The sequence below is a fragment of the Salarias fasciatus genome, chromosome 10 (genome assembly GCF_902148845.1).
Source record: "Salarias fasciatus chromosome 10, fSalaFa1.1, whole genome shotgun sequence".
NCBI lineage: Eukaryota > Metazoa > Chordata > Actinopteri > Blenniiformes > Blenniidae > Salarias > Salarias fasciatus.
In genome coordinates this window covers 4,605,549-4,624,757 of record NC_043754.1, presented here as the reverse complement: position 1 = coordinate 4,624,757, position 19,209 = coordinate 4,605,549, and the positions used below count along the sequence as shown (strand labels likewise).

At 45.2% G+C, this 19,209-nt stretch overlaps 1 protein-coding gene across 4 annotated transcripts; it reads left to right on the top strand.

Annotated features, from left to right (window-relative positions):
* Nucleotides 1-758: 758 nt before the first annotated feature.
* Nucleotides 759-13,271, top strand: LOC115395921 (uncharacterized). 4 transcript variants are annotated; one of them, XM_030101607.1, is made up of 12 exons: nucleotides 759-1,090; nucleotides 3,300-3,420; nucleotides 3,942-4,049; nucleotides 4,128-4,164; nucleotides 4,331-6,129; nucleotides 6,213-6,243; nucleotides 6,480-8,248; nucleotides 8,359-8,407; nucleotides 8,496-10,291; nucleotides 10,395-10,431; nucleotides 11,160-11,455; nucleotides 11,993-13,271. In XM_030101607.1, exons 1-12 carry the CDS (start codon nucleotides 1,002-1,004, stop codon nucleotides 12,659-12,661), a joined length of 6,801 nt encoding a protein of 2,266 aa, XP_029957467.1. In that variant the 5' UTR covers nucleotides 759-1,001; the 3' UTR covers nucleotides 12,662-13,271. The 4 variants fall into 4 exon arrangements, with proteins under 4 accessions (XP_029957467.1, XP_029957465.1, XP_029957466.1 ...); XM_030101605.1 differs by having other exon boundaries at nucleotides 6,483-8,248; nucleotides 11,160-13,271; XM_030101606.1 differs by having other exon boundaries at nucleotides 11,163-13,271.
* Nucleotides 13,272-19,209: the final 5,938 nt, after the last annotated feature.

Sequence of the window (19,209 nt, the reverse complement as noted above, 5' to 3'; positions counted from 1 at the left end):
AGCATTCATGTGTTTTTCAAGATTGTACTGGAACACGGGGTGAATCATCTTGGAAGCAAACTGGATTTGAGAGTAATTATTACCTTAGAACAAGAATAGTGTTTTTGGCTCATTCTTTACCAGGTTTTGGCAAAACATGTTGATTTTACTCCTTTGTATTTATAGAACTTTGTCGTGCTATTTTCCCATTATAATATTGCACTTCACAATAAAAATGTGATCAATTTAACGGTCCTCCAGGAACACGACGTGAATAATTTTGCAAAGGTTTAATGAAGCAAACTGGTTTCATCTGTAATAACCATCGTGAATACCGTGTTTTTGCACAGTAATTAACAGAGTTTGGCTGTAAACACTTGATTTTATTCATGATTATAAAATAGACCTTCATGCTACTTTTCTTCCAGTATTTTATTGTGCATTGGAACAAAACAATAAATTTCACGATTCTCCCGGAACACGACGTGAATCATCTTGTAAAGGTTTCAATGAGCAAAGCGGTTTTAACTACTTTAATACTCATCTATGAACAAGACCGCAGTGTTTCTTGTACATGAATTACCAGGTTTTGGCAAGAGACTTCGATTTTACCCATCAGTGTTTTATTAATATTGCGCATGAGAGTAAAATTCAGTCATACAAAGCGCAGATTCACGATTCTTCCGGAACATGACGTGACCCATCTTGACAGAGCGCCTCTTCGTCCCGTCCCCGCGGTGCAGGCGCGCCCCCTCCCGGTGAGCTTCCGGTACCGCACGCCCCAGTTCCTGGTTGATGATAACACGCTTTCGGGGAGACTCAGCACGGTTCACAACATCAACTTTTGAAAGCATGGAATTAGAAGCTTCTTAGTTTTTGCCAAAGACACATTAAGCGGGAGGAAAAAGTGAAAGCGGACTCTGCCGGCTGCAGGTTTTGGTCAGAGGCATGACTCTGTAGACGGAGTTTGCTTCGCTCGTCTGCTAAGCTAAGCTAGCTAACTAGCTCCATTGCGGTCCAAAATGACTGACTGCTGCGCCGCGGCGGACTGTGACTCCCAGCCAGGGGAAAGCAGTACCCCGCTCTTCAGCTTCCCTTCGGATCCGGACCGGTAAGGCTTTACTCCGCCGGGTTGCGGGTTATTGTTGATGAAAAGCCGCGTTGGGGGCACAATGACTGAGTTAGCTCTCCGCCGTTAGCCTGCTAGCCTAGCATCACGCTGGAAAATGGCGCAGACTTGTGCTCCTCTCGGAGGAAAAAGTCCGCGTTCAACACTCTGCTCGGCCGGCCCGTCTCTGAAACTGCTTCCTGCTGTGTGAGGGGGTATTCACGGGGTTAATTTGATGCAGAAAGTGTTTGCAACACGGAGACAAAATCCCAGTTTGAAACTTTTTCTTAAAAAAAAAAAAAAAAAAAAAAGGTTACACGACACCTACCGTCCCGACGGTGTGGAGGCGGACTAACACACCAGATCTCCTCTGATGTAACGCATCAAATTTGATTTAACAAATTAAAAAAAAAAAAAAAATCACATCATAACTTTACTGAAGCGATTTTATTCGTGTGGTAGTCTCTGATTGAAATCGATGCAGCAGTTTCCGTTTCCTGACCTGCTATCTCTTAAATTCGCGAATCTGGGATAAGATAATTTATTAAAGGTTATTAAATTGATTGAATCACAGTCGTAAGACACGATCAGTGTGTGAATCCATTGTAAAGAGGTACATGTGGTTTATTTGCTGCAGCTATTCTCGGTTTATGGCAATCAGATCAAATAAAGGAAGTGTAAGGATGATTCAGTGCTCTGTCTTCAGGACAACAGTTTCTTCTAAAAGTATATTTTAAAGTCAAGCCAAATGCTCTAAGATAAGATGCTCCAAGATGCTCTAAGACTATAAACTTTTGACCAGCAGTAATTTATCCTTTGAAAACATTGTTTTCTGTGAAGTTTTTATAAACGTGAAGGCATCTCGGTCATCTTGGACGAGGACTCAAACTCACCATAGCTTCAGGAATTTTATCTCACGTGTGAAAAATTAATGCTGAAAGAGGTTTGTCGTGACTTGGCTCCATTTAGAATGTTTCAAGTTTACTGTTTTTGCATATTGGCTTCAGAAAAGTCTTGAGTTTGTGTGGCAACGTTTTGAAAACTGTTCACATGTAAATGGCAGAAATGCCGAAAGTGGTGTAGTTAGCATTCCAGTACCAGGCCATGAGGAGACGCCACTGTTTGTTTTTCTAATGAAATCTCACACGTGCACGCAGAGCACTACACTGTAAATAATAACAATGATGAGTATGGAAAGGTTTCCTACTAATATAGGATAAGGGTTAGGTGGTAGTTTTCAGACTGAAAAGGTGACGCAGGGGTCAGATTTCCATCTAGTCAGAATTCTGTATGACGTCTTTTTATTTCAGAATTAGCTTCAATATTTTTATTAAAGTGTCTTTCATTCATATCAACCAAAACCCTGTGAAAATTAAGATTATTTAAACTGTTTAAACACTCCAAAAGTTAAAACATTTGGAGTAAATATTTTATCTGTTTTTAGTTACTGGACCGAAATCAGAATCCTCCAAAAATGAAAGAAAATGTGCAAAAAGGGTGAAGTGTTGTAGTGAATTAGTAACATCCCTACCACTGTCTGTTTGCCAACTTTGTTTAGTTTAATAAAACCACTTCGAAGGTCAATATATGAAGCATCACGAGCTTGCAGAAACCAGGGAAGAAAATGTTTTTTGGATGTAGGAGGAAGCTGTTTATTCTAAGAAGAAGTAATCTTAAGGCCTGATGGGTTCCATGATTCTGTGAGTGTCAAATAAGGGATGCTAAATGACTGTATTGTTTAACTGTAAATGTGAAATCTTGTGAATATTGTTAAAATGTGAATTGTTTTCTTTACAAATCTGATGTAATCAAGAGTAGAGAGTTATTTTATTAATCCCGAACATCAAATGTTATGTTTTGCAGTAACTGTCTGCAGGTATCATGTAGAAAAAATACAAAAACGGAAGCAGAAAAAACAAATTGTAGGGGGGAAAAAATTCAAACAATTAGATGGAACGTAAAATATTTGTTGAAACTAAAACTCCCCATCCATAAAATTCCAGCTTTTGACAGACATTTGTTTTTTCATCCAGTATTTTCTAGTAGTGAAGAGAGAGGGGTATGTTGAAAATGTGTTTCATTTTCTGGAGAAAGGTTTCATTCTGGTGATTTGTGCCACACAGACTTCACTTTTTCTTCTTACATCACTAAACAAATCCAAAGTACAGTTTCCCATTGATTGACTCTCAAATTGTTTTCTTCTGTGTTTCAGCTGCAAGCAATGGCTGAATAACTGTCACCGCCTCGATCTGGCCTCGGAGCCTCCGGAACAGTTGCACAAGCGCTACAGACTCTGTGCAAAGCACTTCGAGCCCTACCTGATCTCTCACCAGGTAAAGAAGCTCACCTGTAAACTAAATAAGCAGAAGGTGAACTTTTAACCCCGCAAACGCCACACCCCGCTGCCTGTCTTCCTGTAGTAGTATGGAAACATCTCTGCAGCTCAGTCTGGGGAGAGCAGTGCAGTTCGGGCTCCTCAAGAAAACAAATGAAAAGAGTTTTTAGGCCAAAGCTGAACACTAACAACATGCTGTAATGCGTTGGTGTTAAACTTACAGTGCATAATTTTGATTATTTGTCGATTATTTATGCTTATTGAACAGTTTTGTGTAGCTGTTCTTTACCCAGGTAAGTTATTAAGAACATGTTTCCATGAAGAAAAAGAAAAGCACAAGATGCTATATTTTAGGCATCTGTGATGATTACATAGAACATAAAAATGTTGTTTTTTACACACACTATAGAAACAATCACCTATTGTTTGTATTTATCGAGCTGTCAGTTTGCCTTTTTTTTCAGTATTGATGGTTAAGATGAGTGTGTATGTGTGATCTGCTTCTGGCTTGTTTTCCAGAGCGCCTCCAGCTGTGTCTTACAGGAAGATGCAATTCCAACAATATTTGACTCTCCCATGCCTGTGAATAACCAATCCACTAGCAACAGGAAGCGAACTCGAGACCCCGTAAGTCATCTTGTCTTGTAATTTGCAGTTTTAAATACTACCAGTGCAATTTTGTGATTATTCTCTCTGTCTGCCTAGTCGGAAGAAGAAGCTACAGCTGTGAAGAAAACAAAAGGTATCATTAGAGACTTGATTCATCAATAGAAATCAAATTTTATGTCATCTGTCTGGGGTCAATTTCATGCTCAGTTCTGTTTGTTTCATTCGTAAGTTCTTCATTCACTGGCCAAAGTGGCAATTTTTATAATTATATCAATTGGTATGTCTTCTTTTAACTTCAGAAAGTGAATCAGGAGACTTGAAAGAAGAGACAAAAGAAGCACCTGGAGAGAACAGTGCAACAGTTGAAATACCAAAAGACACTGAGACCCAGGAGGATGTTACCAGCTCGAAAGCAAAAGAGACTCTGAAGGTCTATTTTAAGGAAATCCTGGCTCTGACTGGATTCAGCATCAATGGCGCAAACATCAACGCAGAGGAGCCAATCGGGGGCGCGAGGGGCCAGCAGACCCTCAATCGCATCTGTGTGGAAAAAATTGACAAGAAAGAAATCCTGCAGTTCAGTGAAGACCTCATGCGGGAGGAGATCCAGAACAGCCTCCGACTGGCCCGGTTCTTCTCCATCCTGCTCCAGGATGCCACGAGCATCGAGGGGAAGGAGCAGATCCCGGTGTTCATCAGGTCCGTCACAGTGGCAGGGTTCCCACAGAAGCATCTCGTTGGATTCTTACCGTGTGACCTGGATGCCGAAAGTCTGTTTTACATGCTCCTCACCGAGCTGCGAAACAAGTGGGGGCTGAGGATGGAGCACTGCAGAGGACTCACTTATCTGGTTACGGGCAGTATGTGTCAGAAAATGCGAGATCTCACCTGCAGGATTCTGCAGGAGTTTCCTCAAGTAGTTCTGTCACCCAGTGATCCGTATGCATTCAACATATGGATTATTCGTTGCATGCCCGTGCCCTCCATCCAGAAGGTTGCCGATACTGTGGAGGAAGTGGCCTCGTTACTCAGGAGAACTCCGGAGCTGTCCCAACGACTGGAAGGAAAGATTCAGACGACGTACGGGCATATAAAAGGCGAAGTGGACAGAATCAAGGCAGCTCTCTCTGGGAATTGGGAATATGGCACTGACGCATTCCAGACCATGCTGGAGATCCTGGAGCCATTCTTGAACTGTATCAACGAGATGATTTCAAAGGTTGACGAAGATACTGCTGAACAAATAGCCAAGCTCAAGCCAGTTTTGAAGAACTTCAACTTCATCATCACACTTGTGGCTCTAAAGAACACCCTGTGTTGTGTGAGCATTCTTAACTCTAGTCTCAGGGGAATAATCAGCATCAGCAGTACTTTGCAGTACACAATTTCCAATGCCTTAAAACTGGTAAGCAAATATCAGCAGGAGCTCCCAATATTCCACAGAAAATGGTTTTCAGACGCAGTCGGCCGAGCCAAGAAGCTGGGAGTGGAGGTCAGCAAACCAGAGATGGCACAAGAAGATGGAGCCGAAACCTCTCTGGAGGATTTCTACAGAGAAACGCTCAGCCGGCCCATCTTGCAGTATCTTGTCGCAGAGGTAAAGCGAGTGTTCAGCATAGAGATGGTGAGGATTCTCCGATGGCTCTCGTTGGTCCCATCTTACATGGCCGACCACAACTTCAGCATTCGCAGGGATAAAGTAGCAGATGCCAACCTCAACAACCTTGCGCGGCCTGACACCTTCTACGAAGAGCTCGGCTGCTGGGAGGTGAAGTGGAGGCATGCAAGCAAGCGCAGGATCCTGCCAACCACGGTGTTTGCCACTCTCAAGATTCCAGATATTGGGTTTTACCCAAACGTGCAAAGCTTGCTGAGGGTGTTGGGTACGGTTCCCTGCGTAAACGCAGAGGCGGACGTGTACGGTCAGTACCACATGGTACTGGAGAGGTGCCACTCCTACCTGAGAGCCACATCAGAGGACCAAAGACAGTGCAGTATGGCGTACATCTACGTCAATCAAGATGTCCATTTCAGCGTGGAACAAATGGTGGAGTCGTACGTCCAAAAGCATCCGGACATCCTGCACTTACTGCAAACGGTGAGTGGTATTTTCAAAAGTAAGGACATCATTTCTCACCTGACTGCTGTGAAGTAATACCAGCTTGTGTTTGTGTGTTGTAGGATGACGACATGGGAGACAAACCTTTGCCAGGTAAGTTCAATTTGAAGTAAATTCTGCCTTTTCTATAAACCACATCACTATTTTGCTACATTAATATTAAAACCTACTAGATCCACACAAAATAGTGCAATAAATACATCATAAATACATAAAAAAATATGACAGATTTACCTGAGTTGACACAGATTCCTTTTTTATTTTTACGTTTTTTTGTTTCATTTTATCACTGTGATCTCACCAAACACCACTCTCGCTTTCAATTTCAGCAGCAGCCCACGGAAACCATCCCGAAAAGGACACTGAGGAGGAATTGCAGCTCATCAACCTGGAGATGGATGCCGAGAGGCTTGTGGAGATGAAGTGTGCAGAGACTGATCGAGAGTCCCTTAAATCTGCGTTGCAGGCTGCAGTCACAGCGGCATACAGCAGTCACAGCAGGTCGCACAGCGACACCGGTCCTGCTCAGGACGGAGAGGTCGAGTATGTGACCAAGTCCGAAATGAAAGAGGTTCTGACCGTGTGTGAGAATGCTGTAAGAGAGGGAATAATCATGGAAGTGGGCACTTCCTTCTTTTCGTTGTTCATCGACCGTGTCGTGAAGATGGGGGAGAAGGACTACCTCCCACTGTTCCTCAGGTTTGTGGACAGTTTCGACGTCATGCGATTGGAGCTCATGGGGTTCCTCGAGGCAGATCTCGATTGTGATTACATGGTACAGCGTCTGATGGAGATTCTCACAGTGGAGTGGCGTCTTGATCTGAACAACTGCCGAGGCCAGGCGTACCTCGGTTCGGGTGACGTTTCCTATAAGCTGAAAGCGTTTGCCTGCAAAGTGCAGGAGAAGCATCCTCTTGCTATAAGCACACACTGTTCATCCTACTCTTTCAACACCTGGTGGTCAAAATCAATTCCAGTCCCCGCTGTTAAAAGAGCCCTGGATACCTTTGAAGAGGTGATGATGTTTTTTGGCAGCAGTTCCGCTTTAGAGAAACAGCTCGACCACGTGATTGACTTTGGTCTTCGAGAGAGCTACGAAAAGGTCCAGGAGTTGCAGGGAAAGTTTTGTACCCTCTGGCAAGAGAAGCATGATTCCTATGAAGTGTTTGTTCAGATGCTCGAGCCTTTGGTCGAATGTCTTGAGAAAATCAAAAGCAACCCGCAGAGATGGCACGCCAACGTGTCTGACCAAGCGGAAGCCCTTCTCCGCAGGGTGATGGAGTTCGACTTCATCATTGCCATGGTGGTCTTGAAGAATGCCTCCTCCTTCACCAGAGAGCTCAGCGCAGGTATCCAGAAAGACCAGTTCACTGCTGCCTCCCAGCTTTGCCAAATCAGCGGCATTGTGGCAACTCTGAACAGGGTGAAAACAAACATGAAGGTGTTTCACCAGAATTGGTTCGACGAGGCCTGTGCGATGGCGCAGAGCTTACGAGTACAGATCGAAGTGCCTGAAAACGCTTTGCCAAGAGACAGCATGGTAAAACCTGTGGGTTATTACAAAGACAGCCTGAGCGTGCCGCTCGTAGACAACCTAATCAATGCTGTGAAAGATCATTTTTCAGAAGACCACAAAGAAGCCCTCAACTTCCTCTCCCTGGTCCCGTGCTCAGTCACAGTCAGCTACATGTTCGAGAGCCTGAAATCGAAGCCTCCCCTTTACAGCAGTGATCTCCCCGATGCCGACAACTTCTTTACGGAGCTGTGCTGTTGGCGAGTAACGTGGAAGACCAAAGTAGCATCTGTGACGATCCCGAGCTCCATATTTCACACGTTGCGCCTGCCACTCATGCAGTATTTTGGGAACATCAACACACTGCTGAGGATTATGTCTGTGCTGCCCAGCACGGCGCTGGAGGACTGTGGCGTCGTCATGCGCCACAAGCGGTTCCAAGACTACCTGAGAAACACACATCCCAGGGACAGGTCCGCATGCCTGGCTATGCTGCAGGTGGGCACGGACTTCAACAGAGATCTGGATCGCATGGTGACCCAGTGCTTGAAGGTCACCCCACAAGCCTTGGAGGGCATCTGCTTGGTATGAGAGTGTATTGTTTTTTTTTTTTTGTTTTTTTTTTTTTTTTTATATCTGTCATTTGTTTATATATGATTGCCTGAATAATTTTATATTTCTTTGTGTTCTTGTAGGACAAGGAAGCCAAGAGTTTGATCAGGAACACGGAAAATAATATGGAAGGTATGATGGCCCTTTCTTTTTTGTAATTGAACATTAGGGGTTTTTTTTTATTCTGTCATAACTGTTTGTTTCTCTCTGGTGTTTGTAGTTGATTCTGTCAAGGATGAGGCAGAAGAACCCATACTTCAGCAATATCCTGTTAAGATGGAGGATCAAGAAATGAAGCCAACAGATGAAAATGGGCACACAGGCGATAACTTTCAAAGCCTGGCTACGGTCTTCAGACTCGCCGCACTCCTGGGAAAGAAGAATACCAGTCTTAATGACCTCCCAGAAGAAAAAAGGGATCATTTGCTCCAGGAGCTCAGCATGTGCCACTGGGTTGAAAATGAGAAAAGCACACACTGCATTGGAGATGATGAAACGGTGAACCTCCTCATAGTTAGTATCAGAGATGTCATACTAAGAGAAATACAGGATTCTCCGTTCTTCTCGCTCATTACAGACAAACCTGTAAAAATTGCAGACAAGACCTACCTGCCTGTTTTTGTCAGGTATGTTGGAGAATCAGCCCCAAAAGTGGAGCTCATGGGCTTCTTGCCGTTTGATGAAAACTGTCACGTTGACTCACAAGCAAGCAAACTTGCAAAGATCCTCAGTGACGACTGGGGCTTGCCAATGTCTCAGTGTCGGGGGCAAGCGTTCATGCACTTGGGCTCAGGCTATCAAAGCCTGAAGAAAATGTCCTTAGATCTACTGAAGAGCTTTCCCCTCTGCGTTGTGACACCCAGCGAGTCGTGTGGCCTTGCCCATTGGTTGGCAGGTAGTGTGCCTTGTCCTTCAGTAGCAAAAATGCTAGATATCACTGAAGACCTGCTGCTGTTTTTTAATGAGTCTCCTTGTCTGGAGGGACAGTTGGCACAGGCAGTGGATGGACTTCTGAACATGCCAAGAGAGGCCCTTGAGGAAATCCCAGAGACGTGTTGCTCCAGGTGGAAAAAGAGAGAAGACTTCTTTGACATTCTTGCTGACACTTTAGAGGGCGTTCTCAGCTGTCTAGATGCTGTTAGTTCGAGCACCACGGGTGCAAAATCGATGCACGCTCAAGTTCTCTCCACGGCTCTGAGAAATATGGATTTCATTGTCACCCTCGTGATTTTGAAGAATGCCTGCGCTCCCCTCCGTAACTGTAGCACCGTCTTCCGCTGCGGAAACCCTGCTGACATTCTCTGTGAAGTGGAAAAAATTCCCTCCATCATCGAAGCCCTCAACAAAATGTTAGAAAATGTGAGCACTGTGCACTCCGCTTGGTTTGAGCAGGCCTTTCAGCTAGCAACAAAGGTTGCACCCGAGCAAGTGTGCTTCTCGGAGGAAGCCAACAGCTACGAATCTCCTGAGATCTATTACCGAGAAAATCTCAGCGTTCCTCTCCTCCGAAGCCTCGTTGATGAGATGAAGTACAGTTTCTCAGACAGCCACTTAAAAGCCCTGTCGGTGCTGTCGTTGCTGCCTTCTTGCAACCCACAGCCCATACTGTCGGAGTCCACAAACAAGCCCTTCAGTGTCTACCTTACGGATGTTCCTGAGCCCGAAGCAGCGGAGCAGGAAATCAACACGTGGGCGGCTGTCTGGAGGGAGAAGTACCAGGATGTCGCTCCACCGGCATCCATTGCTGAAACTTTAGTTCATCCTGAGTCAAAGAGCCACCCAACCATTACCTTACTGCTCCGGCTGGTGGCCGTCCTGCCCAGTGTCAGTATGGAGTGCGACCTCATGAAGACCACCCTGAATTCAATGAGGGATCTGTTCAAGAACACTGTGTGCAAAGGTGACAGAATAGCTCAAGTGATGCTTCGCTCCCACTGCAACACACTACTGAGACTGCCAGAGGTCATCGAGAAGTGTACGGAAGGTGATCCAGAGAGCGGTCCGTGTTTGTCCCAGGTAAATTTCATCAGCTGGAAATCTTTTTTTTTTCTTTCTTTCTTTCTTTTAAAGAATGAGATGTTTTTCTTCTCATCTTAAATATCTTAAATAATTCTTTTAGGTGATGGGAACACTTCAAAGGCTAAAGCTGGACAGTGGTAAGTGTATTTATGGCAACTTATAAATATGATTATTCTTCTGATTGTGAAACAGACCTGCCAACCTGTACGTGTTTTGTGGAGCAGGTACGCAATTTGACGTGAAAATGCGCTGATTCGATTCTTCCCTTTAAACTGTGTGAAAACGCTGCCGACGCCTGTGATTTATGTAGCAGTATGGTGGCTTAACAGCTCGAATTAGTCAAGCTGAAAACATTGGTTAGTCACGTGCCAAACAATGTTGGCCCTATGGATGGAGCCCTCCCATCTCCGGTCGGGAAGCTCTTCCACAAGCAGGCTACAGAAGTATACATAAGTATTGACAGTGAAGGTAAATCTTACATATTTGTTTGTCTTAATTAGTTAAATAGAGAGCATCAGCTCAGTTTGAAAAGACTCTTCACCACAATCTGGGAAATTCACTTTGGTTCAGATGTTTCGAAAACATTTGAGCTGTTCAAAGAATTTTGCTAATACAGTTAATGTGGCTGGAAAGAAATGCCATTTTTTGTTCTTATGGTGATGGATGTCTATGTCATACGGGTTGTAAGGGTTTAAATTGCTACTACTTCTATTTTAAAAATGTTTAATTCATTTTTCTTCGGCTAACGAAAGAATCTGCATGGCACAAGTGTTACATTCTTGCTAAGGTTGGCAGGTCTGGTGAAAAATTCAAATGCTTGTAGTAGAATATTTCTGTGAATTAATTTTATATTTGAATTCTGAAGCAGGACTGTGCAGCTCAAGTGTAGCCGAGGAAGCCGCTGATGGAGAGACGTCGGCGGATGAACAAGTGATACTGAAGGTCGTCCCAGGGCCAAGAACTGCAGTGTCCTTCTATGAGCCACTGGTACGTGAGCAGATGCTCAAGGAATTATGGGACTCCCAGTTCTTCACTTTTCTAACCGAGAAAGAAGTTGAAATCGATGGTGAGCTCTATGTTCCGTTGTGCATCAGATACCTAAACAAAGAGGATGTCCAGTGTGAGGAAACATTGGCTTTTATCCCCTTTAGCGAGGATCCGGTTGCCCTCACAGATTCGATAGAGACTGCTCTGTCTGAGAAGTGGGGGCTCAACATGGAGTACTGCAGAGGGCAGGCCTTGCTGAGTGTTGGTGAAGTAGGGGCTCAGATGAGGGCAGTGAGTTCAGCTTTATCTGCAAAGTACCCACAGGCTATTAGAACTGTCAGCTCTTCTTTGTCTTTAAATGTTTGGCTGGCTAAATCCTCCCCGGCCGAGGAGGCCGCCAACGCGGCGGCCCTCATAAGTCAGATTTTGCACTGGCTCACAGAGGACGCGGAGCGCCAGAACAAACTGGAAGACATGATCATTCACGTATTCCAGGACAGTGAAGCGAAGGGCAATGAGTTGAGGGACAAGCTCATCAAGAACTGGGACAAGAGCCACGACATGCACGAAATCATGGTCGACATTCTGGAGGCAGTCATGCTGTGTTTGAACGAGCTGAAAGGGGAGGGCAGCGCCTCAGCTCGGCAGAAAGCGTCGCACTTCTTTGACGCTATTAGAAACCTGGAGTTTCTCCTGTCGGCGGTGGTGCAGAAGAGCGTCTTGAGCGCAACAAAAAAGCTGAGCCAGTCTCTTCAGGGAAAACCGTTAGACATGTTGCTTGCTGTGCATTACTTGCCTTATCTCAAAACATCCCTCAGTACTATGAAGAGCGATATTGACTCCCATCACAAGGCCTGGTTTGAGGAAGCGGTCGCCCTGGCGTCGAAGCTCCATGTCACCATGTTGCATTCGGTTCTTCTTGAGCCCCTGAGTGAGTTTTACAAAGAATCAGTCAGCCTGAAGGTTGTTGAGCACTCGATAGCGGAGATTGACGAGCTCTTCACGGAGAAGGTCTTGGATACCTTGAGGTGTCTGGAGATTGTGCCTTACGCAATGTCCAAAGTAGAAACCAGCGTTCTGGGTGGTCTCGTGTTCCGCCTGTACAAGGAGGACCTACCGGACCAGGCGTCTCTCCACACTGAGATGAAGTCGTGGAAGGAGAAGTGGCTGGACCCGCTGGCAGGCTACCTTCCAACCACCATACTCGATACACTCAAGACATCGCAGATAAGAAGTTTCAGCAACATTGAGACTCTCTTGAGACTTCAAGTCATCTTGCCGTTTTCACGAAGGGAGAGCAACTTTAGGGAGGGGAAACGGAGCTTGCAGGAATTTGTTCTACAGAAGAAGAGATCCCTCACTGAGCTGCATCCTCTGTAAAAGTTCAGGTCTTCCGTTAGCGTTACACTAGCAGAATGGATTCAGTGTGGTGTTGCAATCATACTCAAGAATATCAAGGTTGAAGTTGGGAGGTTGATATTTCTCTGTACATTATTGATCTAAATTGTTTGAGATTTCCTTTGGTTGTTATCCTGCAAAGCCCTATCTTATGCTTTTTTTTTATTATTCTGTAGTTTGTACAGGTGTACTGCCCAATGGGACCAATGTCTTGGCAAAAACGGTAAATAGCAATGCTCCAATGACGGTTATCAATGCTTGTGTGCCTTGATGCAAAATGAATAATTCACCAAGTTATCATGATGTTCGACGGTGTCCCATGGGCGTTTGAAACAACTCTATTTTTGTCTATCCGAAATGACCAGACTGACTTACGTATTTCACTGTCATCAGTCCACCCCAATTAATGAATTGCACCCTTTTGTCTTTTCCTGGGCACAAATAGAGAAGGTTAGTTCCATCATGTGTTCTGATGATTTTTCCCATGTTTCCTCTGTGCGGGAATGACTTTGCTGTAAACGTATCTTTGAAAGAATGTTTCCTCAATAGGAAAACCTTCATATATATTTGTCAAAAAAGTAATAAAATATTTCGAAAAGACCGTTTTTCCTGTTTTGTTTTTGTGTGGAAAGCAGCTCTTCTCTGCATTGTCATGCTTGTGGAATAACACAAGATGGTGCTGAAAGTCTGCAAGTGGCTCTCAAGGGGAAGCAACCGAACAGTCAGAAACAGGACCAGAGGCAAGGATTCAGATCTGCTTCTCTACCCCCCCCCCCCCCCCCCCCCCCCGCCTCTGTTAAATGGTTTGTTCATGTGAAAAGCTTTAATCTGAAAGGTGCATTGTTCAGAAACAATTCACTTTCTGGGTATTCAGCGTTAATGATTGAGGGAGGGTCATTCCCCTCATACAACCTTCGCGTAACGTCTCTACCAAGTAAATGTTTAGTTTTCCGCAGAGAAGTATGTGTCCTCTGGAGAAATGAGAGCCAGACTGACTCAACTGGTGTCTGCCACCAATGCAAATGATTGGTTTTGGCCTCCATTGTTACCTTTGGGTTTTAGTTAATGTGTAATTTGTATAAACAAGTCTGTCCTGTAGAACATTGTCTGTCTTCCATGTCAATCATTTGCTAAAAATTCCACATGGGCCTGAAAGGCTTCACAAGAGGCTTTCCACGCAGCTACTGTACTGAAGGAACTGAAGCGTAGTATGTGGGGTCGGCTTAGGAAAAGGAAAAAAAAAAAATGGATCAATATAGCTGCAGGGCAGCTCCTGGTTTTATTGTTTAACAAGAGGTCTGTTTTTATTGGTGGAACAAAGCACTGTGATTGAGTTCTGAGCTCAGTCAGTCCCAAAGATGAAGCAAAGTGCCAGAAATGTTCTTAATATAAGTTACACTTGATGTAATAATGAATTTCCGTTTTCTGAGCAGGCCTTCTTGTCGGTGGCTCCACTGTGTTGTGTTCCTGACCTCCACAGAGCTCATTGTTTGGCTTCTGCGACAGCTGACGGTCGACTGCTTCTCCAAACTGAGCACCCGCTGACCCCATTGACTGCAGTTAGTACACTGATTAACAGTAAAGTGCCTCAAAATTTCCTGCTTGAGATAAAACTGATTGTAACCAGGCACTGAGTGTTGTGTTGGTACCAATGCTTGCAATTTTTAAAATCCGATATCAAAATCACGTCGCCAACAATCTGATCCGAACACAAATGTCCCAAATGCTACACAACCGGACCTTCACACTGTTGACATTAAGTTCCATTATCTTCTGACGGTGATAAAAGATGCACCCCTGAGTGCACTTTTAAAAGCGACATGGACCCTTCCTGTGAGCTGTAACAGCAGATGCCTCTGTGACACAAAGCCCTGATTGTCGCTGCTCAGCTTTGTGTGAAAGGAGCATCTCTGCGTCCCCTCTCAGCTGCTGAGCCAACGGATCTGCCTCCGCCGCCGAGGCACCGAGCTCGCAGGCCTCACACCGTACAGCGCCAAATGAAACCCCCCGTGTCCGCTGCACGTATTCAGACCCTGGACGTACAAGAAGTCGAAGTTGCGGTTTAAGTCTCGGAAGAGTCTGAGCATGAAGAATACATCCTCCATCTTTTGAGCAAAACGGGGTATTTCCATAATTGACCCGTGCTGCAGGTTTCCTGCTGGAAGTCAAGGTTCTGCACTGATGTAAGACCCGTGGCACTCTGTAATCATGTCCATACACAGTCAGGATTTAACTACACTCTGGAGGGGAAGACAGAAGGCTTAAGTGGATTTTATTTCAAGGTTCTCTTTCAGGGAAAATTGGCAGGCCAGACCCAGAATTCAGATCCTCCTCTTATACTGCGAGCAGGGAACTTTTGGTTTGAATTATTCAGATGTCAGCTTGTTGATTGTACTCTTAAGGAACACTTCATTTCTCCTTGTCATTGTAAAACTATAGGATTTGAAAGGGTAAGTAATATGTAAGAGACCGCGCTTGCGTTGTCTTCAGCTGGGAGGTGTACGGGAGAATAAAACAATGTTTTATGATTGCTCGAAAGCTTCTTGTCAGAGCAGTGCCCAGCTCGCCTTCCGGACTTTCACGAGCATCCTTCACCGTGCATGTGGCCCTGGAGTGTTCTCACAGAGCTGTGTAATCCTTGAAGAAGCTCGCTTTAATCATTCCTAAGGATGTGCCGCCGCATTCATAGGAACCAGATGTATCGTCACAATTTATCTATTGTGCTGTTTGGAGCCCCCCCCCCCCCCCCTCCCGGACTGGTGCGAGTCTCTTTGATCCTCCTATCGTAGCTTGACTTTTATATTTACCAGCGCAAGCAGGTTGTGAACGAACGCGGCGTCCCAGACCGATGAGGCCGGCTCACCCCCACATGCAGCCCACCTCGACCTCGCGCTGCCCTCGACACCTTTCCCCTCCCCTTCACGCCGGAGGAAACTTCTCTTTCTGAACGAGCCAAAGACGGATGCACAGGTCGAGATCGAACACCGTCACGAGAAAGAAACCCTGCAGCTGTTACACAGACGGAAAATAACGACCGAAATCCCGGAGTGTTTTATTGGTTTTAACTGTGAGCTGTGATACGGTTTACTCCGATGGCAGCGAGTCGTTGCTCCACATGCAAATTCCCACTTCAACTTTACAGGCAGGATATTTTTAAATGGACCACACTGAAGTGTAGTTTCCAGAAGATCATTACAGCTCGAATAGCATTTATTTATGTATGAAACGAAGATTATTAAAAAAAAAAAAACTCAAGCTTTAAGTATAAATATATAAAATATCTTTTGAAGACACATTTTCATATCACTGAAGTTATTGCGATAATGGTGGAGATACGTTAAAATTATGCACTTGTAACAGTTTCAGATAAATACTTGGCAGATATGTCAAATTTCAAGCATCTAACTAGTACAAGGAGATCACTTCTTATGTCGTGCATGGATATGTGAAGGTTTCAAATAAATCAAAGATCGCTATTTGCTACTGATAGGTGAATAAAGCGAGATAATGGTGAAAATTTACCTTGAAAAAAAGCAAATTACCTGCTAGAGTTGCATTCTTATGATGATCTGGTGACTTCAGAGGAACAATAACATCATGGCTCCTCTTCTCGAACCGGAGCAGCCATGATGTTGTGTGTTTCCTGGGTCTGGTGTTGGTAAACTCTCCCGGTCAGGTCATCGCGCCCGTGAACACACTCATCCAGAGGCGAGCGTGACTCAGGCCGCCGGAGGACAAGGACCACATGACGTGTTCCGAAGTGCCACCCATCTGTCACTTGAAAGGGCTCCGTCATCAAAGCGGAATAGGGACGGAGGTTATAAACAAATGGCGCACAAAAAAGCGCAGGTCCGGTCCCGCCAGGTTGGACGGAGATTGTTTATTTTTTTGGAGGAGACTCCCCGCTGTGAGCAGAGCAGGGGGGTGATGGGATTTTCACCTGCTGTCCCTGTCCTTCTGCAGGGACCCGTCCTGACCTCCTCCCCACCTTTGGAGAAAGCTGCTGCTGATAACACATCATGTTCTTGTTATTAGTCAATAACCGTCTGGCGGCGGCGGCGGCGGCTGAGCCCCCGTGCCGCTCGGGGTTTGGTTAGAGATGAGAGACAAAATGAAATCCAACCGTTACAGAGTACGGTCCACTGATTGTTTCCATTTGAAAATTCCCCTTTTATGTTAGCTGCTTTATTGCGTTCATGATGGCTGTTAATCAAAGATCCTGCTTTTAATTTCATTGGGGGGGGGAAAAAAAAAGTGAAAGAGCAGACGGAGATGAACGGACCTCATCAGAGAGTTAAGCCTCTATTAGTTTATCATTTTGTCAAAGCAGCAGATGGAAACGCTGCTAATCTAATCCTCCCAGCATGCAGTGAGGGGTTCTTCAATTTGCTTTACAGTCACAGAAAACTTTGGAATTGAGTTTTTTTTTTTTTTTTGGTTTTTGCTGTTTCCAAAGCCAGGCTTGTTTCGACTGTTTTCCAGGGCTGTAACAGTAACTCGGCACCTATTCAGGCTGCGATCCTCCTGGGTGAAAGCTGAGCGTCCTCCCTCCCCTCCCCGTCCCCGGCGAGCCTCCCGGTTCACGGCTGCGCCTCCATTCCAGGAGGACAATGGTGGCCCGACGCCGTGAGACCCGGCGAACATTCACGCCACTCTCAGCCCAACTCCTTCCGCCGTATCAAAACCGTTTCACAACACCAGAGCCTCGCATTGTGTAATCCAGTTAGGGGGTTAGTGAGACACAAGATTGTATTTATGTGAATTTACATGTCAGGCTTCTGGTATATTTCACCGGCTTCCCAAAAAAATCTAAAGGGGGTTCCTGATTTGCTGGTCGACTCGTCAGAAAATAAACTCCGAGCTCCGGCCCTGACCACATCTCGGTTAAACAACAGCGTATCAGAGAGTTTTGGAAACTTGGAAGTGTAATTACAGTTGGTATTTTCAGGCACACTGCAGCTCGCTGCAGCAGTAATCCCAGCGTGTCTAAAGCTGATTACAGTGACAGTTAAAAAATACAGCGGGGCTGTAATATTATCTCTGCAAAGCTGGTTTTCATCCTGGACGTGGATTATCTCTCATAACTCAGCTCTGATTCGGCTCTTACGCGACACAAGCCGCTCCATTATCGTGAACCTCGGCGGCTCTCGCATGCCGCGTCGTCTCCCGCCCCCTGACTTCATGTCTCCGTGCCGCTTGGAAGGCGAGATGCCGAGATCAAGGGAGGGGGGACTGCGTGTTGATCCCGGGCTCAGGAATGGAGAGCCTGTGTGCAAAAAAAGGAAAAAAAAAAAAAAAAAACGTCTGTAGACGGGCCCGATCCCGCTTGGAAGCCGCGCAGCTCGCAGTCGGCGCGGCCCGTTCACAGTTGACCGCCATGCGAGACACATTGAGTGTCTCTGGATGGCGGCGCTGCGCTCGGGGTGTTTCGGCGCGGCTTGTTGTTGGGTCTGCGTCCGCTCCGGCACGACAACACCTGGCCCGCCTCGTTCCCCCGAGGAGCGCCAGGCCGGCCGCGTTAGCTACACCAGGCGCAAAGGTCAAGGTCTGGACAACCGCTCAGCGCTCGCTGCCTGTTCGTCTGGAGGTGCAACAGATTCTCAGGAAAAGCTCCACGTTACTTTCCCACAGCTGGCTCGGCAGCGTATCACTTACAGTGCGGTTAATATTTAAGGAAATCAGCCAGTGCAGAAAAACTCTGTAACTTTAGGAAGCTTTTATTTGATTTTTTTTTTCCCCCTGAAAGAGCACATGTTGGCTAGCATTCATGTGTGTGTGAGTATTGGGACTGTCACCCTGTATTACAGTGTATATATTGTAACTATTATATGGAATCCACGCTCATAAATAAAAGATGTTTTTAGTGCCGCGGTCCATTCGGAGCATCACTCACCTTTCAAGCTGCTTTTAAATTTTTAGTGGAAAATTGGAATTCATTTCAGGGTGCCGTCTCTGACCGTGACATTTCCCTCAAATGTGACTTAAAGGTACTTTTAAGCAGGCCAATTTGCTAACAACTGGAAGGATGAGAGAGCAGAGATTTACTGCAGCACAGTTGTGTTTTCATTTGTAGTTCACAGAAGAAAGGGAAAAATCTTCCTCACAGAGACGTAAAAACCAGATTCTGAGTGGCTTGTGATGGAACGCGTGAGATGAGTTCCAGTCAGATGATTACAGAGTTTCATATGAGGTTGGACTTTTTTTTTTTAAATGTGAGGAACAAATGGTTTTAGGTGAAAATTTTGCCCATCCATACATCACTATGAAGACTTCTGAGCCGAATAGTTTTACTGCTTCACAAATACATAAACCCAGTTTCTTAAATTTTATTCTATGTAAAATAACATAGTTATCTCTGAAGATTTATTGGAGGTGACAGTTATATGTTTTCCTAAGAAAGAGGGAGGTCCAGATCACCTTAGATCACCTTGTCTGCCTTTGGTGTTCCATATTTTAGCGATAACACAATCCCAGAATGAAAACAGGAAACTAATTCTCACTGTGTGAAATTAAGGAATTTGAGTGAACAA